The following is a 25,053-nucleotide window of genomic DNA, read 5'->3' as shown; positions in this document are numbered from 1 at the left end:
CCCACGCTGCCCCACGGCATCCCTGTGCCACCCCAAAGCATCCCCCCTGGCATCCTTGTGCCATCCCTCAGCATCCCCATGCTGCCCCACAGCATCCCTGTGCCACCCTACGGCATACCCCTGCCCCATTGCAGCCCCCAGCCCCCCGCTGCTGCCCCCAGCCCCCCAAGCGCCCGGCCCAGCCCGGCCCCCCGGAGCAGCGCAGGCCCCCGGCCCCCAGCCCGGCCCCGCTCCCCTTCTCACCTGGTTTTCCCTCGTCTCTCTTTGCAGTATCCATTGGGGGCCACGGACTGGGTAAGTGGGGCCGGGGCGGGGGCGGGCGGCGGGACCCCCGCCGTGCTGGTCCCCCCTGACCGTGTTCCCCCCCCCCACACACAGGTGCCTGTCTGGGCCCCACCATCCAGATCGGCGAGGAGACGGTGATCACGGTGGACGCCAAGGCGGCCGGCCAGGGCAAGGTCACCTGCAAGGTGTCCACGCCGGACGGGGCCGAGCTCGACGTGGACGTGGTGGAGAACCACGACGGCACCTTCGACATCTACTACACGGCGCCCGAGCCCGGCAAATACGTCATCACCATCCGCTTCGGGGGCGAGCACGTGCCCAACAGCCCCTTCCACGTCCTGGTAGGCACCGGGGTGGCTGCGGGGCCGGGAGATGGACAGGGCCACCAGAGAGCTGGGGAGGCTGGGGGGACCGTAGGGGGCTTGTGGTGGGGGGTTGTGGTGGGTGCCATGGGGCAGATGGGGACCATGGTGGGTGCCATGGGGTAGAGAGCTGCGGGCCAGAGTGGGCACCATGGGGCAGAGCTTGGGGGCTGCCATGGGTGCCAGGGAGCAGATGGTGGGGACCACAGCAGGTGCTGTGGGGCAGAGAGCAGGGGGTCATGGGAAAAACCACGGGGCAGAGGGCTGAGGGTGTGGTAGGTGCCATGGGGCAGATGCTGGGGCCTATGGTGGGTGCTATGGGGCAGAGAGCTGGGGGCTGTGGTAGGTGCCATGGATCAGATGTTGGGGACCATGGTGGGTGCTAAGGGGCAGAGAGCTGAGGGCTGTGGTAAGTGCCATGGGGCAGATGCTGGGGACCATGAGGGGTGCTATGGGGCAGAGGTTGGGGGCTGTGGTAGGTGCCATGGGGCAGATGCTGGGGACCATGGCGAGCAGAGAATTGGGCTCCAGGGTGGGCATCGTTGAGCAGAGGCTGAGGGCTGCCAAGGGTGCTGGGGGCAGATGGGGACCCCGCAGGTGCCGTGGAGCAGACGTTGGGGGCTGCCATGGGTGCCGGGGGCAGATGGGGACCCTGCGGGTGCTGACACCCATCTCTGCCCCCCCACCCCGTGACGCCAGGCCACAGAAGAGCCCCCTGCAGCCACCGAGAGCCTCCGGCCCTTCAACCTCGTCATCCCCTTCACCGTGCAGAAGGGCGAGATCACAGGTGTGGGGCGCGGGGGGAGCTGGGGTGCCCGTGCACGGGTGCAGGGCGAGGGGTGCCTCGCGTGGGGTGGCGCCCAGGGTGTGGTGAGCCGGGGGCCTGGGGACCGTCCCCATGGCGCCCGGGTGACACGCTGGCCGCAGGCGAGGTGCGGATGCCCTCGGGGAAGACGGCACGGCCCAACATCACGGACAACAAGGACGGGACGGTGACGGTGCGCTACGCCCCCACCGAGAAGGGGCTGCACGAGATGGACATCCGCTACGACGGCAACCACATCCCCGGTGAGCGGGCCGGCGTGGGGCCGGGCACTGGGGGCACTGGGAGGGCAGGAGCTGGGCTGATGCCATGCTGAGAGCCTCCCCCTCGGGGCCGCATCCTTGTGCCCCATGGACTTGGGTGCTGCGTGTGCTGTGCACCATGAACCCTGCGCTCCGTGGCCCCCTGCACCTTGTGCGCTCTGGCCCTGGGCACCCCACGTGCTACGCGCTGTGTGCCCTGCACCCCATGCACCTCAAGCGCCATGCGTCTTGTGCTGCATGGCCCTGTGTGCCCCACGGACCGTGCTGGGAGCCCCGTGAACCATGTACTCTGTGCACCATGGTGCTGTGCGCTGGGCACCCCATGCACCATGGCGCGGCAGCCCACGCATTGTGTGCTGCACACCTCGTGCACTGAGCGCCCCACGCACCTTGTGCACCACGGCCTTGTGCAGCGGGCCCTGTGCACCATGCGCTCCGTGCACCGTGGTCCTTTGCCCCCTGTGCACCGTGCACCCGTGCACCATGGCCTCGTGCACCCCGAGTGCTATGTGCTCTGCACCCTGTGCACCATGATCCCATGCACCCTGCACACCCTGTGCACCATGGCCCTGCACAACCTATGCGCCATGCACTGTGTGTCCCATGCATGGTGCACCATGGTGTCACTGTGCTTGCGGTCCTGACTGTCCCCATGTCCCCAGGGAGTCCCCTCCAGTTCTACGTGGACGCCATCAACCCACGGCACGTGAGTGCCTACGGGCCAGGACTGAGCCACGGCATGGTCAACAAGCCCTGCACCTTCACCATCGTCACCAAGGATGCCGGGGAGGGTAAGGAGAGGACATGGGGGCACCGTGGGGGTCAGCAGGGCCGGGGAGGGCTGAGGGCACAGGGCTGGGTGCCCTTGTGGGAGCCTCTGACACCAGCCCCTTCCTCCAGGAGGTCTCTCGCTGGCCGTGGAGGGCCCCTCCAAGGCGGAGATCACATGCCAAGACAACAAGGATGGGACCTGCACTGTGTCCTACCTGCCCACGGCCCCCGGTGACTACAACATCATTGTCCGCTTCGATGATAAACACATCCCGGGCAGCCCCTTCACTGCCAAGATCACCGGTAAGAGGGGACCTGCACGGGTGCAGGGACCCTGTCATGTGGCCATGGGGACCCCGTCCATCCCAACGCTTGGGAAACACCTCCCCACAGCCATGGGGACTCTCCTGCATGGCCATGGGGAGCCCTGCATGGCTATAGGGTTCCCTACATGGTCATGGTCATGGCGACCTCCATATGGCCATGGGGACCTGCATGGTGATGGCCACGGGGACCCCTGCATGGCCAGAGGGACCCCAACATGGCCGTGGTCACAGGGAACCCCACATGACTGTGAGGACCCCTACATGGTTACATGGACCTCCCAGATGACTGTGGGGACCTCTGTATGGCCACAGGGACCCCTGCATGCTCATGTGGACCTTCACATGGTCACAGCCACGGGGACCCCCATGTGTTCGTGCGGACCCCCACATGGCCTTGGTCACAGGGACCCCCACAGGACCATGGGGACTCCTGCAAGGTCACAGGGAGGACTCAGTGGGGCCATGAGGACCATATCACGTGGCTATGGGGGACCTGCCAACTCTAGCTCTGGGAACCCCATCCACTCAGCCATGGGGACCCATCTACATGGCCATAGGGACCCCATCCATCCCCAGCCATGGTGACCCCATCCACCCCTGTTCCTGGGGACCCCATCCATCCCCAGTCCTGCTGCAGTCAGGGCTGCCTTCTGGGGGGACACCCTGGCCCTGTGTGCTGTCCCCCAGTCCCACTCACAGTGGCCCCACAGGGGACGACTCCATGCGGACGTCCCAGCTCAACGTGGGCACCTCCACGGACGTGTCGCTGAAGATCACGGAGACGGACCTGAGCCTGCTGACGGCCAGCATCCGGGCACCCTCGGGCAACGAGGAGCCCTGCTTGCTCAAGAGGCTGCCCAACCGCCACATTGGTGTGTGGGGCCACCACTACAGCAGGGACCACAGGGCACAGGGACGCAGGGACATGGTGGCGTGGGGATGTGGGGACACGGGGACAGGGACATGTGAGGCCATGAGGATGTGGGTGCATGGGGAACGGGGACACAAGGCACTGGGCTGTGGGGACACAGGGATGGGGCACATGGGCCGTGGGGCAACGGAACATAGAGAGACAGGGCTACGAGGGCTGGGGGGGGCCACAGGGCCACAGCTTGGGTGTCTGGTCCTTGGCTGGGTGAGCACTGGGTGGCCTGGGCCGCTGTGACAGTGCCGGTGCCCACAGCCCTGCCCGGGACTGGTGCAATGCCTGGGGCTTCATGGCAGTGCCCGTGGTGGCACCTGGGGCTGGTAGCAGTGTGGGGCCGCGTGGCAGGGGCTGACGGTGGCTTGTCTGCAGGCATCTCGTTCACGCCCAAGGAGGTGGGCGAGCACGTGGTGAGCGTGAAGAAGAGCGGGCAGCACGTCACCAACAGCCCCTTCAAGATCCTGGTGGGGCAGTCGGAGATTGGCGACGCCAGCCGGGTGAAGGTGTGGGGCAAGGGGCTCGTGGAGGGCCACACGTTCGAGGTGTCCGAGTTCATCGTGGACACGCGCAGTGCCGGTGAGCCCCTGCCATGGGGGTGGGGACAGACCAGTGGCCATGGCGTAGTCCTTGTTGTGGTGTAGTCATGGGTGGGACGCAACGGTGGCCAGGATGTGGCCATTGTTGGGATGGTGATTATGGTGGTGACTAGGATGGGATGGTGATGTTGGTTGTGGTGTAGCTGCGACTTGGACGGGATGATGGCCATGATGGTGGCACAGCTGTGGTGGTGGCTGGGGATGGGATGGTGATTATGGCTGTGGCTGTGGCTGGGAGGTGACGGTGGCTGTGGCCATGATGTGGCCATGGCTATGGCTGGGCTGGGATGATGGCAGTGTTGGTGGCTGGGATAGGACAGTGACTATGGCCATGGTGTGGCTGTGGCTGGTCTGGGATGGTGGCAGTGGCCGTGGTGGTGGTTGCGGCGACCATGGAGGCAGCTCTGATCTCTTCTCTGTGTTGCCAGGCTATGGTGGTCTGGGCCTGTCCATCGAGGGCCCCAGCAAGGTGGACATCAACTGTGAGGACGTGGAGGACGGCACCTGCAAGGTCACCTACTGCCCCACTGAGCCCGGCAACTACATCATCAACATCAAGTTCGCTGACAAGCACGTCCCAGGTAGGGGCGGGCGGGGGCGCCCGGAGGATGGTGGGGGCCGGATGCCGGGGTCCCTCCACCACCGGCCTCACGGACCCCACTGAGCCCAGCGCCCCTCACCCGCAGGGAGCCCCTTCACGGTGAAGGTGACGGGCGAGGGGCGCATGAAGGAGAGCATCACGCGCCGGCGGCAGGCCCCCTCCATCGCCACCATCGGCAGCACCTGCGACCTCAACCTCAAGATCCCAGGTAGGGGTGGCCCCTGGGGCCCAGCCTTCCTCTTCCTCCTCCTCCTCCTCTTCTGGCAGGGACAGGGCAGCCCCTGCTGCACACGGGGCCCAGGACATGTCCCGCCATGTCTCCTCCACCCTCGCTCTGATCTCCACCCCCCTTCTTCCTTCTCTCTCCATCCATCTGTGCATCCGTCTGTGCATCCGTCCATGTGTGCCTGTGCCCTTCCCTGTGCTCATCCGTGTACGCATCCATGTGCCCATCCGCGTATCCATCTGTGTGTGCCTGTACCCTTCCCTGTGCTCATCCGTGTATGCATCCATCTACACCTGTCCGTGTGTTCGTCCATGTGTCCGTCTGTCCATGCGTCTGTCTGCCTGTGACCATCCACCCGTGCATCCATCCATCTGTGCATCCATCCACGTGTGCATCCACATGTGCATCCATCCTCGCATCCATCCATCCATGCCTCCACCCATCCATGCCTCCACCTTTGCATCCATCCATCTGTGCCTCCATCTGTCTGTGCATCCACCTTTGCATCCGTGCGTTTATCTGTGCCCCTATCCATCCGTGCATCCATCTTTGCATCCACCCATCCGTACATCCACCCGTGCTTGCATCGCTGCCTCTGTTTGTGTGTTGCTCCGTCCATGCGTGTGTCCATGCATATGTCCCTGGGCCTGTCCGTGTGCTCGCACGTGTGCCCCTGTGCGTCCGTGCGTGCGTCCCTGTGCGCGTGCCCGTGCGGGCGGGCGCGTGTCCGTGTGTGCGTGCCCGTGCGTGTGTGCGTGCGGCCGCGGCCCCCAGGGAACTGGTTCCAGATGGTGTCGGCGCAGGAGCGCCTGACGCGCACCTTCACGCGGAGCAGCCACACCTACACGCGCACCGAGCGCACCGAGATCAGCAAGACGCGCGGCGGTGAGACCAAGCGGGAGGTGCGGGTGGAGGAGTCCACGCAGGTCGGCGGGGACCCCTTCCACAACGTCTTCGGCGACTTCCTGGGCCGCGAGGGCCTGGGCTCCTTCTCCAGCATCACCCGCAGCCAGGAGGGTGTGTGCCGCCCCGGCCCGGGGCTGCGTGTGCGCTTGCACGAGGGCGTGAGCTTGCATGGGGGCTGTGAGCGAGTGTGGGGGACTGTGCTCGCGTGGGGCTGTGCGTGCTTGCACGGGGCTGTGGGTGCAGTTGCACGAGGGCGTGCACGCCTGTGGGGCTGCACGTGCACCTGCACACGGCAGCGTGCTTGCAGCGGGGCCGTGCGCTTGCACGGGGTTGCATGTGCGCTTGCACGTGGAAGCCCGCTTGCAGTAGGGCTGCGTGTGCACTTGCACATGGGAGTGAGCTTGCAGCGGGGCTGGGTGCTCGCCTGGGACTGTATGTGCACTTGCACGTGGCAGTGGGGTTGCACGTGGCAGTGTGCTTGCAGGGGGCCTGCGTGCTCACACAGGGGTGCACGTGCACTTGCACGTGGCCATGTACTTGCACAGGGGTTCTGCGCTCGCAGGGGGCTGGGCATGCGTTTGCACACGGACATATGCTTGCACGAGGGCTGTGTGCTTGCACAGAAGTGTGCTGACCCGGGGGCTGCGCGCTTGTGCAGGGGACTTTGTGCATGGGGGGGGGACGTGTTTGCGTGGGGGGGCCGCGTGTGCTCGCACGGGGGCTTTGCACTCCAGAGGCTGCGTGCTGCCGCCAGGGCTCTGCGTGCGCTCGCAGGGGCTGCGCGCTGGCGCGGGGGCTGCGCGCGCTCCCCCGGGGCGGGGGGCAGCCCGCACCCTTGCGCTGTGCGTGAGCCCCTTGCGCTGGGGCGCGTGCGAGCCGCAGCTCAGCTGGGCCCACGTGCGACCCCTCGGCTCGGGGTGCCCACGAGAGGGTTGGCACGCGGCCTCGCCGGGGGCGGCCGACGCGCCCGTGCTCTTTGCACGTGGGGGTGCTCCCAAGGGGAGTCCCCTCCGGCTGCACACGCACGTGGGCTCGTGCGCCCGCACCCTTTGCACCGGCGTGCGCGCTCCCGCGGGGGTTGCTCCTGGCATGGAGACGCGCGCTCGCAGCGGCGGGCTCGTTGCACGAGGGTGCACACTCGCGGCGGTGTGTGCTTGCGGCGGGGTGTGTGTGTGTGTGTGTGTGTGCACCCTTGCACCGTGGCGGGTGTGCGTGGGCTTACAAGGTGTGCGTCCTTGCTCCGAGGGTGCACCCGCACTGGGGGGTGTCTGCTCACGGGGGCGTGCATGCCCTTGGCACAGCGCTGCGCTCTCACGAGGCGGGTGGGCACCCAGCGGTGGGCGCGTGCCCTTCGCACGAGGGCACTGGCTCCCTGGAGAGCGTGCAGGCCCCTTGCACACGTGTGCATGCTCCCGGGAGGGAGGGTGTGCGTCGCCGGCACGCACGTGCAGGCTCCCTGGGGTGCAGGGATGCCCTGGGCCAGCGGTACAAAGCCCTGGGGGCGTGTGCCCACCCTGCGCACGCGGCGTGAGGTGTGTGCCATTTGCACAAGTGTGTGCACTCTCCAGGGTGCAGGGGTGCCCTTTGCAAATGGTGCCTGCTGCTGGGGCACGAGCGGGCCCCGTGCACACGGGTGCACGCTCCGCGGGGTGCAGGGTGCCCCGTGCACATAGGTGCACGCTCCGTGGGGTGCAGGGTGCCCTGTGCACGTGGGTGCACACTGCGGGGGGTGCAGGGTGCCCCGTGCACACGGGTGCATGCTGTGGAGGGTGCAGGGTGCCCCGTGCACGTGGGTGCACGCCGCGCGGGGCGCCCTGCCGGCGGTGGCCGCTGCGCGGGTGCCGCTGACGGGCGCGTGGCCCTGCGCAGGCGAGGCGGCGCCGCAGGACATGACGGCGCAGGTGCTGAGCCCCTCGGGGAAGCTCTTCGACGCCGAGATCGTGGAGGGGGGGGACAGCACGTACAGCGTGCGCTTCGTGCCCCAGGAGATGGGCCCCCACACCGTCAACGTCAAGTACCGCGGGCAGCACGTGCCCGGCAGCCCCTTCCAGTTCACCGTGGGGCCCCTGGGCGAGGGGGGCGCCCACAAGGTGCGCGCCGGCGGCACCGGCCTCGAGCGCGGCGTGGCCGGCGTCCCAGGTGAGCCCCGCGGGGGTGCACAGGGGACAATGGGGACGTGGGGGTGCACGAGGACATGGGGGTGCATGGGGGACAACGGGGACTTGGTGGTGCATGGGGACATGGGGGTGCACGGGGGGCCACAGGGACATGGTGATGCATGGGGACGTGGGGGTGCATGGGGGACAATGGGGGTGTTGGGGGTGCACAGGGGACATGGGGGTGCACGGGGGGCCACAGGGACGTGGTGGTGCATGGGGGACAAGGGGGTTGTGGGGACGCATGGGGGACAATGGGGATGGGGCGCCACAGGGACGTGGGGGTGCATGGGGACGTGGGGGTGCACGGGGGACAATGGGGGTGTTGGGGGTGCACAGGGGACATGGGGGTGCACGGGGGGCCACAGGGACGTGGTGGTGCATGGAGGACAACAGGGACGTGGTGGTGCACGGGGACATGGGGGTGCACAGGGGACATGGGGGTGCACGGGGGACATGGGGGTACACAGGGCTGTGGGTGTGCAGGGGGAAGTGGTGGTGCACAGGGGACAACAGGGATGTTGGGGGTGCAGGGGGGAGGTGGAGGTGCATGGGGACATGGGGGACAGGTAGGTGCCTGGGGCACACGAGGACATGGAGGTGCACGGGGGGGACAGGGTGTGTGGGGCCGTGGGGGGCACAGAGGACAGGGGGACACGGAGGGTGCAGCATGCACGGGGGCCGTGGGGGTGCAGGAGGGCCTGGGGGGACACGGGGTGCGCGGGGGCCGTGGGGGCGCCCGTGCCCATGCGCGGCGGCGGCGGCCCCCAGGCGAGTTCAGCATCTGGACGCGGGAGGCGGGCGCCGGCGGCCTCTCCATCGCCGTCGAGGGGCCCAGCAAGGCCGAGATCGCCTTCGAGGACCGCAAGGACGGCTCCTGCGGCGTCTCCTACGTGGTCCAGGAGCCTGGTGGGTCCAGACCCCCAACCCCCCCGCCCAGATCCCCCCAATCCCCCCAGATCCCCAGCATGGCTCAGACCCCAGATCCTCCCCAAATCCCCCCAAATGTCCCAGCACTGCCTGGACCCCCAGATCCCACCTAGATCCCCTCAGATCCCCCAAACCCCCCAGCACAGCCCAGACCCCAAATCCCCCCAAATGCCAGCACAGCCTGGACCCCCCAGATCCCCCCAGATCCCCCCAGATCCACCAGCAAGACCCAGACCCAACAGCTTCCCCAAACCCACCTCGTGGGTGGGTGCACCCTGGTGCGTGGGTGCTGGTGGCCCTGGTGCACGTGGCCGTGGTGGCCCTGGTGCACACGGGTGCTGGTGGCCCTGATGCGCGGGATCGTGGTGGCCCTGGTGCACACGGGTGCTGGTGGCCCTGGTGTACGGGGTCGCGGTGGCCCTGGTGCGCGGGTGCTGACGGGCTCCCCCAGGCGACTACGAGGTCTCCATCAAGTTCAACGACGAGCACATCCCCGACAGCCCCTTTGTGGTGCCGGTGGCCTCGCTCTCAGATGACGCGCGCCGCCTCACCGTCACCAGCCTCCAGGTACCTGCTGCCCCAGCCCCCCGTGGCCCTATGCCACCCTCTGCCCCACCACGTCCTTATGCCCCCACCGCACCACGCTGTGTCCCTCCTGTGTCACCTGCGCCACCCTGTCCCCAGTGCCACCGTTCCTTCCTGGATTCCCCATGCCACCCTGTCCCCTATGCCACCTGTGTCCCTAGGTCTTTGTGCCACCCCATGCCCCTCTTGTGTCCCCCATGTCCCCATACTATCCTGTGTCCCTGAGCCACCCTGTCCCCCATATCCCCATGCCACCTTATATCCCTGGGCCACCCTGGGCCACTCCATCCCCCCATGCCACCCTGTGTCCATGTGCCACCCTGTGCCACCCTGTCCCCCATATCCTCATGCTGCCCTGAATGTATGTGCCACCCTGTGTCCATGTGCCACCCTGTGCCACCCTGTCCCCCATACTAATCTATGTCCCCCTGCCCCCCATCCCCCATGTCCCCATGGCACCCTGTGTCCTTGTGCCCCCCCATCCCACATGTGCCCCTGACCCCACGCCCCCCGGGCGAGGGGGCCCGTGCCGACGCGGTGTCGCGCCCGCAGGAGACAGGGCTGAAGGCGAACCAGCCAGCGTCGTTCGCCGTGCAGCTCAACGGGGCGCGCGGCGTCATCGACGCCAAGGTGCACACGCCGGCCGGCGTGGTGGAGGAGTGCTACGTGTCCGAGCTCGACAGCGGTGCGCCCCGCCGGCCGCGACGGGGGGGCTTGGGGACGGGGGGACGGGGGTGTGGGGCAGGTGGACGTGGGGATGGGGGGATGGAGGGACACAGTGACGGGGGACGTGGGGATGGGGGGCACAGGGACAGGGGGCAGGAGACATGAGGATGGGGGGATGGAGGGACATCAGGATGGGGGACATGGAGATGGGGAGCACAGGGACATGGGGACATGGGGATGGGGGATGGAGGGACACGGGGACATGGGGATGGGGGCACAGGGACGGGGGCAGGAGACATGAGGATGGGGGGATGGAGGGACATCAGGACGGGGGACATGGAGATGGGGAGCACAGGGACATGGGGACATGGGGATGGAGACATGAGGATGGGGGGATGGAGGGATATGGGGATGGGGGATGTGGGGTTGGGGGCACAGAGTCATGGTGACATAGGGATGGGCGGATGGAGGGACATGGGGACTTGAGGATGGGGGGACACAGAGACATGAGGACGTGGGGATGCAGGGTTGGGCAGATGCGGGAACATGGGGGACCCATGGACCTGGGGACAGGGGGGATGTGGGGATGGGGGCCCATGGTGACATGGGGCCATGGAGATGGGGTGACGGCGGGACGTGGGCTTGCGGGGCCGGGGGGACGTGGTGACGCGGGGCCGCACGGGCACTGACGGGCGGGCGCCCGCAGACAAGTACGCCATCGGGTTCCTGCCGCGGGAGAACGGCGTGCACTCCATCGACGTGCGCTTCAACGGGCGCCACGTGCCCGGCAGCCCCTTCAACGTCCGCGTGGGCGAGCAGAGCCAGGCCGGCGACCCCGGGCTCGTCACCGCCTACGGCCCCGGCCTCGAGGGCGGCGTCACCGGTGGGCGCGGGACGGGGACGCTTGTGGTGGTAGCACTGGGCACATGGCCTTGCTAGGGGGGGACATGGCTCTGGGTGGTGGCACTGAGGACGTGGCCATGCCTGTGTGGTGGTGGGACTGGGGATATGGTCATGGTAGTGGGGATAGTGCCTATGGGGTGGTGGTATTGGGGAGGTGGCCATGCCTATGGGGTGGTGGAAATGGGGACATGGCCCTGCCTATGAGGTGGTGGCACTAGGGACCTGGCCATGGTAGTGGGGACATGGCTATGGGGTGGTGCTACTGTGGACATGGTCATGCCTATGAGGTGGTGGCAGTATGGCCCTGCTTATGGGGTGGTGGCACTGGGGACCTGGCCATGGTAGTTGGGATGTGCCTGTGTGGTGGTGGCACTGGTGACATGGCCATGGTAGCGGGGACATGGTTATAAGGTGGTGGCAATGGGGGCATGGCCATGCCTGTATGGTGGTGGCACTGGGGACATGGCCATGCCTATGGGGTGGTGGCATGGGGACCTAGCCGTGCCTGTGTGGTGGTGGCACTGGGGACCTGGCCATGGTAGTTGGCTGTGGCTGTGTGGTGGTGGCACTGGGGACATGGCATGGCCACAGGGTGAGGGGGCAGTGGGCAGCTCAGCGCGGTGGCCAAGCCCCACGGTGGTTGCACTGCGTGCCCATGGCGGTGGCGCGTCGGCGGTGCCGCGTGCCCGTGGTGACGCGTGTGGGTGGCGGCGCAGGCGTGTGCTCTGAGTTCCTGGTGAAGACGGCCAACGCCGGGGCGGGCGCGCTGGCGGTCACCATCGACGGCCCCTCCAAGGTGAAGCTGGACTGCGTGGAGTGTGCTGAGGGCCACCGCGTCACCTACACCCCTATGGCCCCCGGCAGCTACCTCATCTCCATCAAGTACGGCGGCCCCCACCACATCGTCGGCAGCCCCTTCAAGGCCAAGGTCACCGGTATGGCCACGCCGCGGGGACCGGGCCGCGTGGCGGTGGGGTGACCCCAGAGGATGGTGATGGTGTCCCCAGGGTGGCGTGCTCGGGGGTGTCCCGGGGGCCAGGTGGCAGTGTCCTCAGGGTGGTGTGACACAGGGGGTGTCCCTGGGACAGGGTGACATGGGGGTCCCCATGGCACTGTGATGGGGGTCTGCAGGGTGGTGTGACAAGGGGGAGGTCCCCAGGCCCCCATGGCAGCATGTCATGGTGTGCAGGTCGGGGTGATGGAGGTGTCCCCGTGACAGCATGCTGTGGGGCACATCCCCAGGTCTGGGTGCCAGTGTCCTGTGTTAGGGTGACAGCATCCCCATGGTGGCGTGCCATGGGGTGCACCCTCCAGGCCGGGGTGACAGCGTCCCCTGGGTTGGTGTGAGAGGGGTGTCCCCATGGTAGCTTGCTGGTGTGTATCCCCAGCTCGAGTTGATGGTGTCCCTGGGGTGGTGTGATGGTATCCCCAGGTCAGGGTGATGGTGGTGCCCCCTGGGGTGGTGTGATGAGGGTGTCCCCAAGGCGGTGTGTCCCAGGGTGTGTTTGTGGGTCGGGGTGATGGTGTCCCCAGGGTGGTGTGCCCCAGGGTGCGTTCGTGGGTCGGGGTGATGGTGTCTCCATGGTGGTGTGCCCCAGGGTGTGTTCGTGGGTCAGGGTGATGGTGTCCCCAGGGTGTGTTCGCGGGTCAGGGTGATGGTGTCTCCATGGTGGCGTGCCCCAGGGTGTGTTCGTGGGTCGGGGTGATGGTGTCCCCAGGGTGTGTTCGCGGGTCAGGGTGATGGTGTCCCCAGGGTGGTGTGCCCCAGGGTGCGTTCGTGGGTCGGGGTGATGGTGTCTCCATGGTGGTGTGCCCCAGGGTGTGTTCGTGGGTCAGGGTGATGGTGTCCCCAGGGTGTGTTCGCGGGTCAGGGTGATGGTGTCTCCATGGTGGCGTGCCCCAGGGTGTGTTCGTGGGTCGGGGTGATGGTGTCCCCAGGGTGTGTTCGCGGGTCAGGGTGATGGTGTCCCCAGGGTGGTGTGCCCCAGGGTGCGTTCGTGGGTCGGGGTGATGGTGTCCCCATAGTGGTGTGCCACGGGGTGCACCCCAGAGTTGGGATGACGGTGTCCTCACGGTGGTGCACGGGGTACCTCCCTGGGTCAGGGTGACGGGAGGTGTCCCCACGGTGGTGTCCTGGGGTCCGTCCGCGGGTCGGGGTGCTGGGGGCTTCCCTCGTTCTGGTGCACCCCATTGGCGGGTCCCGGGCCGAGGTGACGTTCCCTGGGGGGGGTGGGGGGGACCACCAGGCCCGCGGCTGTCAGGCGGCCACAGCCTGCACGAGACGTCGACGGTGCTGGTGGAGACGGTGACGCGGGGGGCGGCGCGGGGGCCGCCCGCCTTCGGGGCCCTGCCCAAGTTCTCCTCGGACGCCGGCAAGGTGGTGGCGCGGGGGCCGGGGCTGGCCACCGCCTTCGTGGGCCAGAAGAACCACTTCACCGTGGACTGCAGCAAGGCCGGTGCGTGGGGGACGGGTGACGGGGGGGTCGGGGAGGACGGTGGGACCTGCTGACCCCCCCCCCCCATCTCCCCGTCCCCACAACAGGCACCAACATGCTGATGGTGGGGGTGCACGGCCCCAAGACGCCCTGCGAGGAGGTCTACGTCAAGCACGTGGGCAACCGGGTCTACAACGTCACCTACACCGTCAAGGAGAAGGGCGACTACGTCCTCATCCTGCGCTGGGGCGACGACAACGTCCCCGGCAGCCCCTACCGAGTCACCGTGCCCTGAGCGCCCCCCCCCGCCCCCCCGCCGCCCCGGGAACTCGGCCTTTTGTAAAAAAGCAGAAAACGCACCAAAAAAAAAAAATTAAAAAAAAAAAAAGGGAGGAAAAAAAACCACACAATTATACAACTCCTTCTCTTCCCCCCCCCACCACCACCCCACGACCCGAGGTGGCCGCGGTGGGGGGGACCCGGCCCCCGGCAATAAACCACTGGTGTCTGATGGGCTGTTGTGGTCTGTGTGAGCAGGACTCCTGGGCCCCTGGGTGGGGGAGAGGGGGAGGGCAGGACGCCTGGGCCCCTGGGGGGGGGGGTAGGACGCCTTGGGGGGGTGACAGAAGTGCTATGTCCTTTGTGGGGAGGGGGGGAAGGACCCCCGAGGCCTGGAAGGGGGGGACACCCGGTGTGGGGGGGGGGTGGCAGCTAACGCGACCCGGACGCCTGGACCCCCCCCCCCCCCTTGCTCTCCCGCGAGTCCGCTCAAGGGCAAAGCGGTGCTGCGCATGCGCGGGGCCAGGGCGGCAGGGGGCGGGGCGGGCAGGCGGGGCTGGGAGGAGGGGGCGGGGACGAATGGGAGGGGGCGGGGCCAGGGCGGGCGCGTCCAGAGCGGCGGGGCCATCAGGCTCGGGCTGGTGGGCGGGGCCGGGGGTGTGAGTGGGCGTGGCCAAGGCGCGGCGGGCTGCGCCGTCGCAGTCGGAGGGGCGTGGCCAAGGCGGTGGGGGGCGTGGCCAGGCGTGCGTGCGTGCGTGCGTGCGTGCGTGCGTGCGGCAGCGCATGCGCGGCAGCGGCCGGCGGCGGCCGGGGCGGCGGCGGCCATGTCGGGGCGCGGGAAGCTGCTGGCGGTGCTGGGCGACGAGGACACGGTGACCGGGTTCCTGCTGGGCGGCGTGGGCGAGCTGGACAAGCAGCGGCGGCCCAACTTCCTCGTGGTGGAGAAGGAGACCAGCCTGGCCGAGATCGAAGAGACCTTCCGGTGCGCCGCGGGGGCTGCCGGGAACGGCCCGGCCCGGGGGCGGCGGGGGGGGGGGGCGACCCCCAACCCCCCGCTCCCGCCTCCCCCGGGGGGGACCCAGGCGTCCGGGGGGGAGGGGAGCTTGGGGGGGGTAGGTGTGTAGGGGGGAGCTCGGGGGGGGCCCAGGCGTCCGGGGGGGGAGCTTGGGGGGGGTAGGTGTGTAGGGGGGAGCTCGGGGGGGGCCCAGGCGTCCGGGGGGGGAGCTTGGGGGGGGCAGGTGTGTAGGGGGGAGCTCGGGGGGGGCCCAGGCGTCCGGGGGGGGAACTTGGGGGGGGTAGGTGTGTAGGGGAGAGCTCAGGGGGGACCCAGGCGTCCGGGGGGGGAGCTTGGGGGGGTAGGTGTGTAGGGGAGAGCTCAGGGGGGACCCAGGCGTCCGGGGGGGGAGCTTGGGGGGGTAGGTGTGTAGGGGGGAGCTCGGGGGGGGCCCAGGCGTCCGGGGGGGGAACTTGGGGGGGGTAGGTGTGTAGGGGAGAGCTCAGGGGGGACCCAGGCGTCCGGGGGGGGAGCTTGGGGGGGTAGGTGTGTAGGGGGGAGCTCGGGGGGGGGCCAGGCGTCCGGGGGGGGGGAGCTTGGGGGGGGTAGGTGTGTAGGGGGGAGCTCGGGGGGGCCCAGGCGTCCGGGGGGGGAGCTTGGGGGGGGCAGGTGTGTAGGGGGGAGCTCGGGGGGGGCCCAGGCGTCCAGAAGGATGAAGGGAGCTTGGGGGGGACGGATGTTGGGGGGGGGCAAGCATCTGGAGGGAGGAGCTCAGAGAGGGGGCCCAGGTGTCCGGGGGTGGGTAGGGAAGGATCGAGGTGTCTGGGGTGGGGGGAGCTCGAAGGGGACCCAACTGTCCAAGGGGGGCATCTAGGGGGGGCCCAGGCATCCGGGCAATGGGGGAGGGGGCAGCCTGGGGCGATGCAGGTGCTGGAGGTGGGGAGAGCAGCCTGGCGGGGCCCAGGCGTCCGGGCAGAGGTCCCCCGGGATGACACAGGGCTCTAGAAGCAGTGGGGGGGGGGGTTGCCTGAGGGGACCCAGGCGTCCGGGCAGAGGCTGTTCATCCTTTCCGTCCTCTTCCCATTGCCCCCCCCCCCCCCACCCCTGGCCTAGGGACCCAGGCGTCCGGGCGGGTGGGAGAAGGACTGCCCAAGGGGTCCCAGGTCCCCAGGCTTTGGTTGTGGGGGAGCGGGGGGGGGGGGGGGGTCCGGGCGCTGACCCATCGCGCCGGCCACCCAGGAGCTTCCTGAGCCGGGACGACATCGGGATCATCCTGATCAACCAGTACATCGCGGAGCTGATCCGGCACGCCATCGACGCGCACGCCCGCTCCGTGCCCGCCGTGCTGGAGATCCCCTCCAAGGAGCACCCCTACGACGCCAGCAAGGACTCCATCCTGCGCCGCGCCCGCGGCATGTTCACCGCCGACGACCTCCGCTAGCCCCCCCACCCCGCGCGGGGAGGGGAGGGGGTGGCCCCCTCCCCAATAAAGGCGAGATGCCCCGGCGAGCTGCCTGTGCTGGAGGAGGGGGACGCACACGCGCGCTCACCGCCCCGTGACCGTGGCTCAGCCCGTCCCGTGACCCTGAGAGGGGAAGCGCTGCCGGCGGCGGGTGCTGCCTGGCGCTCTCCGCCGGGAGCCGGTTGCACCCGAAGGCTCCCGGGCTGGGAGAGGTGCCCGGCGGGGGGTGGCCCCATGGGGGTGGAAGTGGGTGCAGCACCTGGATCTACCGGCACATCCCTACTGGGACCGCGCTGGCCACCCTCTGTCCTGGCCCACAGCACCGTGGGGCAAAGGAGGTGGTGACGGCGTTTATTGTCCCCTCTGCAGTCCCCCCCTGCCCCGACTCTGCTCCTTGGGGACTTGCCGTGGGGCTCAGCCCTGCTGGGGATGGGGGTCATCCTGCTCCAGCCTGGCCCGGGGGCGCCGGTGGGTCCAGCAGCTCCTTGAAGCTCAGCATGTTCCTGGGGGTGTGGGATGGCGGAGGTAGGACGGGGTGGGGGACAAGGCCTGGGGGGACATACGGGGGGGCTACGGGGTGGGGGACAGGGCAGGAATCTCGGGTGGGGGGGTACGGATGGGGTAGCACGGGTGTGGGATGGGCAAGGGGGCACAGCGGGGGGTACAGGAGGGTGCCCCGGGGACACCCCCCTAGCTGTCCCCTGCGCCCCACGTACCTCTGGCGCCGCCAGCGCATGGCCAGGGTCCTCTCGCGCCGCACGAGGTCCAGGTGCCGCCGCAGCGCCGCCTGCGGCCCCCCCAGCCCCCACCGGGTCAGGCCCCTGGGCGTGGGGCTGGACCCCCATCCTGGCCACGGGGTCAGACCCCAGGACAGGATGGAGCCCCGGGACTTGCGTGGGACCCCCCTTCCCTTCCTCCCCCAGCAGGATCCCCGTCCCAGTGTCACCCACCCACCGTGGGGGGCTCGGGGAGCACCAGCCCCATGGCCTGCTGGCTGTGATGGGGGGCCAAACTGGGTTGGGGGGGGGTCCCAGGTAGCCCTGGACCTCTGTGTGACCCTGTCCCAGGATGTCTGCCCACCATGTCCCCCAGCCTCAGGGGTGGTCCTGTCCCAGGGTGTCTGCCCCGCATGTCCCCCCTGGCCCCTGGGGTGACCCTGTCCCAGGGTGTCTGCCCTGCATGTCCCCCCCCGGCCCCTGGGGTGACCCTGTCCCAAGGTGTCTGTCCCCCATGTCCCCCAGCCCCTGGGGTGACCCTGTCCCAGGGTGTCTGCCCTGCATGTCCCCCCCCGGCCCCTGGGGTGACCCTGTCCCAAGGTGTCTGTCCCCCATGTCCCCCAGCCCCTGGGGTGACCCTGTCCCAGGGTGTCTGCCCCCCATGTCCCCCCTGGCCCCTGGGGTGACCCTGTCCCAGGATGTCTGCCCCCCATGTCCCCCAGCCTCAGGGGTGGTCCTGTCCCGGGGTGTCTGTCCCCCATGTCCCTTGGCCCCCAGGGTGACCCTGTCCCAGGGTGTCTGCCCCCCATGTCCCCCCCCCCCCAGCCCTAGGAGTGACCCTGTCCCAGGGTGTCTGCCCCCCATGTCCCCCCCACCCCAGCCCCAGAGGTGCCCACCCCCATGTCCCGGACTCCCCCTTGCTCCCCGTTGCCCGTGTCCCTGGCCCTCCAGGTGCTGCACGTGTCCCTGTCCCCGTCCCCCCTTACCTGCTGGTGCTGGCGGAGCTGGGCCCGGCTCAGGTGGGGGCCAGCTGCCTCCTGTGCCCCCCGCCAGGGCTGCAGCAGTGGGGGCTCCCGGCACAGGCCCTGGGCCACTGGGCTGGATGCGTCCCCCTGGACCCGGGGTGCTGGGTCCCCCTGGGACGGGGCTGCTGGGCTGGATGCATCCCCCTGGTCCTGGGGTGCTGGGTCCTTCTGGGATGGGGGCACTGGGCTGGATACATCCCCCTGGTCCTGGGGTGCTGGGTCCCCCTGGGACGGGGGCACTGGGCTGGATGCATCCCCCTGGTCCTGGGATGCTGGGTCCCTCTGGGATGGGGGCACTGGGCTGGATGCATCCCCCTGGTCCTGGGGTGCTGGGTCCCTCTGTCGCAGAGGCGCTGGGCTGGATGTGTGCCCTTGGTCCTGGGGTGCTGGGCTGGATGTGTGCCCCTGGTCCTGGGGTGCTGGGTCCCTCCGGGACGGGACCATCAGGCTGGATGTGTCCCGGGGGTGCAGAGTGCCAGGTGCCTGGACCTGGCCCAGGGGGTCTCTGGGGTCCCCCATGGGGCTTGGGGGCTCCTGCTGGCCACAGCCCTCACGTCCAGGCGGGGACAGGTCCCAGGGGGACATCTGGGGCTGGGGGGACACTGAGGTCTGGGAGGACACTGGCTCCTCTGGGGACAGATGAGTCTGGGGGGACATTGAGCTCTGGGGGGACACCTGCCCCCCTGGGGACGCCAGGATCTGGGGGGACACTGGCTCCCCTGGGGACATTTCAGGCTGGGGGAACACTGGGGATTGGGGAGACACTGGTTCCCCTGGGAACACCTGGGCCTGGGGGGACACCAGTGGCTGGACGGATCCCCCTCCCCCTGGGGACACCTGGGTCTGGGGGGTCTCCAGCTCCCCAAGGGTCCCTCGGGATTGGGGGGCTGCAGGGGCCTGGGGTAGCACCGTCCCTCCTGGATATGCCGGGGGCCGGGGCAGCACCGGCTCCTTTGAGGACACCCAGGGCTGAGGGGACATTGGGGCTGGTGGGGACACCAGTACCCCAAGGAACACCAGGGACTGGGGGGGCCCCAGGGACATGTGGGGCTGGGGGGGCATGCAGGGCTGGGGGGATGCTGGGGACACCCCAGCCTGGGGGGACACCTGGGAATGGGGGGACACCTGGGGCTCAAAGGGCACCCCCCGGAGTGGAGGGGTCACCAGGGCCTGGGGTGGTACCTTGGGTGGGGGGGACACATAGGGTGGGGGGCACATCCGGGGTCGGGGGGCCACCGGGGAGCCCCAGGGCGGGGGGGGCGGCAGGGACACCGTCTCCTTTGGGGACACCCAGGGATGGGTAGGTGCCAGGGGCACCCAGGATTGGGGGGACACCCGGGGAAGGGGGGGCACTGGCTCCCTGGGGGTCACCCAGGGTTGGGGGGACACCTGGGGCTGGGGGGGCATTGCCACTTTTGGGGACACCTGGGGCAGAGGGGAAACCCAGGGCTGGGGGGTCACTGACTCTTTGGGGGACACCCAGGATGGGAGGGACACCCATGGCGGGGGGTACCCTGGCTTCTTTGGGGACAAACGGGGTAGGGGTCTGGGGGGTGGCCCTGGGGGGGCCGTGCTCTGTGCTCGGGGCCCTGGGGTGTCGGTGGGGGGCCGGGGCCTGGCACCCAGCAGCACCAGGGTGATGGTGGAGGCAGGAGCCGGGCTGGGTAGGGGACCCCATGGGCCACCAGCTCCCGAGCCCCCGGGGGGGACACGCACTTGGGGGGGCCCCGCAGCCGGCGCTGTCCTGCAGCTCCTCAGGGTGCCCTGGGGAGAAGGGGCTGGTGGGCACCGGGCTGGGGGCCACGGGGCAGCACCCCGCGGGGAGCCCAGGGCAGTGGGGAGCACCTACTGGGGACGTGCTGCGGTCGAGGCCAAGGTCATGTCCATGGATGTGGCTGTGGCCGTGGCTGCAGTTGAGGTCATGGTTGTGGTCGTGGATGTGGTTGCGGTTGTGACCACGGTTGTGGTCCTGGTCATGACTGAGTCCACAGACCTGGCTGTGGTTGCAGTCATGCCCGTGGACAGAGCTATGGTTGGGGTCGTGTCCGTGGTTGTGGTCATGGTCATGATTGTGTCCATGGAGCTGGCTGTGGTTGTGATCATGCCTACAGACGGAGCTGTGGTTGGGGTCGTGCCCACGGGGGTGGCTGTGATTGAGGTCATGGCTGTTGTCCCGGTCACAGCCATGGAAGTAGCTGTGGCCATGGCCATGGTCAAGGTCATGGTCATGTCCATGGCCACGGCCGTCGTTGTGGTCATGGCTGTGGTCACGGTCACTGCCGCAGCTGCAGTCATGGTGGCCGTCATGCTCGTGGTCATGTCCGTGGACGTGGCTGTAGTTGTGGTCATGGTGGTGGCCCTGTCTGTGGCCGCGGTGTGCCCACCAGCCCCATGGACATCGCCCATGGGGTGGGGGGGGTGCCGGCTGGGCCCCCACCTGCAGAGAGGGGGTCGGGGAGGGACCCTGGCCCCCAACCACCTCCCCACAGGGCGGGAGGGGGACACCTGGGGCACAGCTGGGGACAACGGGGCAGAAATGGGGCACCGGGGGCAGAGCTGCAGAAGGACCCAGGTGTCCTGCCCCTGCCAGCACCCCCCCCCCAGGGGACCCAGGCGTCCGGCCCTACCTGTGCATCCCCCCTGCCAGGGTCCTCCAGGCCATGATGCCTCCAGGTGCACTGGGGGACCCGGACGCCTGGGTCCGCTGTGCGGGGGGAGGGGCGGTGTCGGGTGGCGACACCTGATCGGGGGGGCGGGGCCGGACGCCTGGGTCCTCTGTCACTGGGGGAGGGGCCTCGCCCGCCCCGTGCTGCACATGCGCCAACATGCATGCACATGCACCGACATACATGCATGGGGGTGCGCACACATTGCTGCACGCATGCCGACATGTGTGCATGGGGGTGCACATGCACTGCTGCACATGCATGTACATTTCTGCATGCACGTCAACATGCATGCACGGGGTGCACTCACACTGGTGCACATGCACCGGCATGCATGCACAGGGTGCTTTCACGCTGCTGCATGCACACCCGCATGCATGCACCGGGGTGCACACACTGCTGCATGCGCGCCTACATACATGCATGGGGCGCACATGCACCGCTGCACATATGCATGGGTGCGTGTGCACTGCTGCATGCATGCACTCATGCGTGCGCAGAGTGCACATACACTGCTGCACATGTGCCGGCATGCGTGCATGGGGGCTGCACATGCTCTGCTGCATGCATTCATGCATGGAGGTACATGCGCATTGCTGTGTGCACACCGACATGCATGCAGAGGGGTTGCAGACACACTGCATGGCTACACGTGCACTGGGGTGGCAGGCGTGCAAGCGCACACAGTTGCACAAGTGCGCACAGTTGCACACGGGCACGCACAAGTGCCCCAAGGCTGTTTACACACTTCAAGGTCAGTTGCACGCAGAGTGGAGGCGTGCACAGACACGTACAAACGCTCATGCCCGCATGCACCCACCCCACGCATGCCCGCACACGCATGCACACGCATTCCCACGCCCCGCTCGCGGGAGCTCCTCGCCCGCGCCGCCCCCACCCCGGGGTGCCCATGTCGCCCGGCCCGTCTTCATCCTCTTTGTCCCCAAAGCTGCTTAGCACGGATCAGCGCGCCACGCACGGACGCTGACACTTGCACGGCCCCCATATGCCGACAAGGCTGCACGCGCATGGGCACCGCCACTTGCACGCCTGCCCCTTCCTAGCACACGCACTGCACATGGGTGCACAGACATGCAGGGCGGCAGGCGTGCCAGGCGGACACGCATGGGCGCATGGGCATGCCTGCGTGTGCACACTTGCACACGCACGCACCACGCGTGTCCTGCCCTGCCGCAGGCACACGAGGTGACACCCAAGCATGCATGGGGCATGGGCAGCGGGTACAGGGGCGCACCTGCACCCATGTGGGCACCTACACGCAAACCAACGTGTGCCCATGCACAGGCGTCCACACGTGTGCATGCCCGCAGCCAGCCCCATTCACCCGCGCACGCCAGCACACACACATGCACGCTTGCAAACACGCACAACGAGCACGTGTGCATGCAGGCCTGAGCACACGCATGCTCTGCAGTGCACGACACGCTTGCAGCACTGCCCACCCTGTATTGCACACGCCAAAAGGGGCATCCGCCCCCGCCAGCGTGCGTGCACGCAGGGAGTCCCAGGGCCACGCACACGTCCCCGCGCAGGGGCCGGGGTAACACGTGTGCTTGCAAATTCGCACGCGTGCAGCACCGTAGCAGTGCGGGGTGCAGAGGCGGAGCGGTGCAGCACTGTAGGCGGTGGGGGGCAGCGTAGGCGGTGCAGCGCTGCGGCCGTGCGGGGTAATTTTCGGGCAGTGCCGGGGAGCCACGCACCAGGGTGCAGGTGCAGTGTAGCAGGTTGCCGGCGCGCTGCAGCCGTGCAAAGCACGCCACGCAGCATAGCCACTGAAAGCGGCCGTACCACGCAGCTGATGCAGTGTGCCCGGGGCAGTGCAGCCATGCAGTGAAGTGCAGCAGGTGTAGCCAGGCAGTGCAGCTGGGGCAGTGCAGCCAGTGCGGTGTAGCTGGCACAGAACAGCCATGCAGTGAAACCGGTGCAAAGAGGCCAGGGTAGTGCGGCCGCTGCAATGCAGCCATGCAGTGCAGCCGTGCAGTGAAGCCAGTGCAGCATAGCTGGTGCAGTGCTGCCAGTGCAGTGCAGCGTGACCAGTGCAGCGTAGCTGGGGCAGCGTGGCCAATGCAGTGCAGCCCGGGCAGTGTGGCCAGTACAGTACAGCCATGCAGTGCAGCCAGTGTCATGCAGCTGGTGCAGTACAGCCATACAGTGTGCCTGGTGCAACATTGCCAGTGCAGTGCAGCTGGGGCAGTGCAGCTGGTGCGGTACAGCTGTGCAGCACGGCAGGCACCATGAAGCCATGCAGCACAGCTGGTACAGTGCAGCCACGCAGTGCAGCTGGTATAGTCCAGCCGGTGCAGTGCAGCCAGCACAGTACAACGATGAGCCCAGCCGGTGCAGTGCAGACAGTACAGCACAGCCATCAGCCCAGCTGGTACAGCCCAGCCAGTACACTACAACCGTGTGGGCCAGATGGTACAGTACAACCAGTACAGAACAGCCATGCAATGCAGCTGGTACAGTACAGCAATGAGCCTAGCCGGTGCAGTGCAGCTGGTACAGTACAGTCGGTGCAGTCCAGCTGGTGTGGTGCAGCTGTACAGCACAGCCAGTGTGGTGCAGGTGTGCAGCGCAGCCAGTGCAGTGCAGCCAGTGCAGTGCAGGCGTGTAGCACAGCTGGTGCAGTGCAGCTGTACAGCACAGCCAGCATGGTTCAGCTGGCATGGTGCATCCGTGCAGTGCAGCCACCCAGTGCAGTGTAGCCACAGAGTACAGCCAGTGCAGTGCAGCTGGTGCAGTGCAGCTGTACAGCGCAGCCAGTGTGGTGCTGCCAGCGCAGCCATACAGCGCAGCCAGTGCAGTACAGACAGTGTGGTGCAGCTGTACAGTGCAGCCGGTGCAGTGCAGCCGGTGCAGCACAGCCGGTGCGGTACAACCAGTGCAATGCAGCTGGTACAGTGCAGCCGGTGCAGCGCAGCCGGTGTGGTGCAGCCAGCGTGGTGCAGCCGGTGCAGCACAGCTAGTGAGGTCCAGCCGGTGCAGCGCAGCCAGTGTGGTGCAGGTGTGCAGTGCAGCCGGTGCAGCGCAGCCGGGGCAGCGCGGTCGGGGCAGCGTGGTCGGGGCAGCGCGGTCGGGGCAGCGCGGTCAGTGCAGTGCAGCGGGTGCAGTGCAGCGGGTGCAGTGCAGCCGGGGCAGCGCGGTCGGGGCAGCGCGGTCGGGGCAGCGCAGCGGGGGCAGCGCGGTCGGGGCAGCGCGGTCAGTGCAGCGCAGCGGGTGCAGTGCAGTCGGGGCAGCGCGGTCGGGGCAGCGCGGTCGGGGCAGCGCAGCGGGTGCAGCGCAGTCGGGGCAGCGCGGTCGGGGCAGCGCGGTCGGGGCAGCGCAGCGGGGGCAGCGCGGTCGGGGCAGCGCGGTCAGTGCAGTGCAGCGGGTGCAGTGCAGCGGGTGCAGTGCAGCCGGGGCAGCGCGGTCGGTGCAGCGCAGCGGGGGCAGCGCAGCGGGGGCAGCGCAGCGGGGGCAGCGCGGTCGGGGCAGCGCAGCCAGCGTGGAGCAGCCGGCGGGGGCGGCCCGACCCCCCCGCTCGGGGCCGCGGCCGCTGATCCGCCCCCCCCCGCCCCCCCCCCCCCCCGCTCGGGGCCTCCCGGCGCCGCGGGGCAGGTGAGCAGCGGCCGCGCCGGGCCGGCCGGGGGGGGCCGGACGCCTGGGTCCCCGGAGCGGTGGGGGGGGACCAGGGAGAGGCCGGACGCCGGGGCCCCCGGCGGGGGCGGGGGGGGCGGTGCGGAGCCGCCGCCGGGATCGGGACGGGCAGACGGGGCCGAGCCCGCCCCTCCCCCCGCGCCGCCCTCATTAGCTAATGAGCCCGGCAGGAGACGCGCGCCGGGCCGCCCCGGACGCCTGGGCCCCCATGCGGCCCGCCGGGCCCCCGACGCGCAGGGGCTGGCGGCGGCGGGTCGGGGCCGGGAAGGGGTGAGTGTCGGGGGGCGTCGGGGCGGTGCGAGGGGGCGTCGGGGCAGTGCTGGGGCGTCGTCGGGGAGGTGCGGGAGGGCGTCGGGGGGGTGGGGGGGCGTCGGGGCGGTGCGAGGGGGCGTCGGGGGTGCGGGGGGGCGTCCAGGTGGTGCTGGGGGGCGTCGGCGGGATGCTGGGGGGGCGTCGGGGCGGTGCGGGGGGCGTCGGGGCGGTGCTGGGGGGGGC

General features: G+C 69.1%; 3 protein-coding genes across 4 annotated transcripts in view; 2 read left to right on the top strand and 1 right to left on the bottom strand.

The window, feature by feature from the left end:
- FLNC (filamin C) overlaps window positions 1-14,273 on the top strand; it is a 39,222-nt gene extending 24,949 nt beyond the window's left edge. The window contains exons 29-47 of one of the 2 annotated variants that reach the window (XM_068943103.1): window positions 271-294; window positions 379-626; window positions 1,347-1,434; window positions 1,575-1,715; window positions 2,396-2,524; window positions 2,634-2,807; window positions 3,541-3,702; window positions 4,128-4,331; window positions 4,780-4,932; window positions 5,038-5,160; window positions 5,953-6,195; window positions 7,954-8,223; window positions 9,012-9,149; window positions 9,622-9,737; window positions 10,308-10,440; window positions 11,128-11,304; window positions 12,041-12,259; window positions 13,571-13,780; window positions 13,867-14,273. In XM_068943103.1, coding sequence (XP_068799204.1) covers window positions 271-294; window positions 379-626; window positions 1,347-1,434; window positions 1,575-1,715; window positions 2,396-2,524; window positions 2,634-2,807; window positions 3,541-3,702; window positions 4,128-4,331; window positions 4,780-4,932; window positions 5,038-5,160; window positions 5,953-6,195; window positions 7,954-8,223; window positions 9,012-9,149; window positions 9,622-9,737; window positions 10,308-10,440; window positions 11,128-11,304; window positions 12,041-12,259; window positions 13,571-13,780; window positions 13,867-14,054 — 3,140 coding nt within the window. In that variant the 3' untranslated portion in view covers window positions 14,055-14,273. The remainder of the gene's footprint in view (window positions 1-270; window positions 295-378; window positions 627-1,346; window positions 1,435-1,574; window positions 1,716-2,395; window positions 2,525-2,633; window positions 2,808-3,540; window positions 3,703-4,127; window positions 4,332-4,779; window positions 4,933-5,037; window positions 5,161-5,952; window positions 6,196-7,953; window positions 8,224-9,011; window positions 9,150-9,621; window positions 9,738-10,307; window positions 10,441-11,127; window positions 11,305-12,040; window positions 12,260-13,570; window positions 13,781-13,866) is intronic. The other variant, XM_068943189.1, reaches the window with a different exon arrangement.
- Window positions 14,274-14,729: 456 nt separating this feature from the next.
- ATP6V1F (ATPase H+ transporting V1 subunit F) lies at window positions 14,730-16,539 on the top strand. The gene is made up of 2 exons (XM_068942961.1): window positions 14,730-15,020; window positions 16,272-16,539. Exons 1-2 carry the CDS (start codon window positions 14,863-14,865, stop codon window positions 16,471-16,473), a joined length of 360 nt encoding a protein of 119 aa, XP_068799062.1. The 5' UTR covers window positions 14,730-14,862; the 3' UTR covers window positions 16,474-16,539.
- Window positions 16,540-16,930: 391 nt separating this feature from the next.
- LOC138065716 (uncharacterized) lies at window positions 16,931-20,922 on the bottom strand. Its single transcript, XM_068931121.1, has 4 exons — window positions 20,863-20,922; window positions 20,085-20,568; window positions 18,197-18,460; window positions 16,931-17,281 (listed from the first exon to the last, which is right to left on the bottom strand). Exons 1-4 carry the CDS (start codon window positions 20,895-20,897, stop codon window positions 16,931-16,933), a joined length of 1,134 nt encoding a protein of 377 aa, XP_068787222.1. The 5' UTR covers window positions 20,898-20,922.
- Window positions 20,923-25,053: the final 4,131 nt, after the last annotated feature.

The sequence above is a fragment of the Struthio camelus genome, chromosome 1 (genome assembly GCF_040807025.1).
Source record: "Struthio camelus isolate bStrCam1 chromosome 1, bStrCam1.hap1, whole genome shotgun sequence".
Taxonomy (NCBI): domain Eukaryota; kingdom Metazoa; phylum Chordata; class Aves; order Struthioniformes; family Struthionidae; genus Struthio; species Struthio camelus.
Note: the sequence above shows the minus strand (reverse complement) of the source record. Positions and strands in the feature narration are given on the sequence as shown.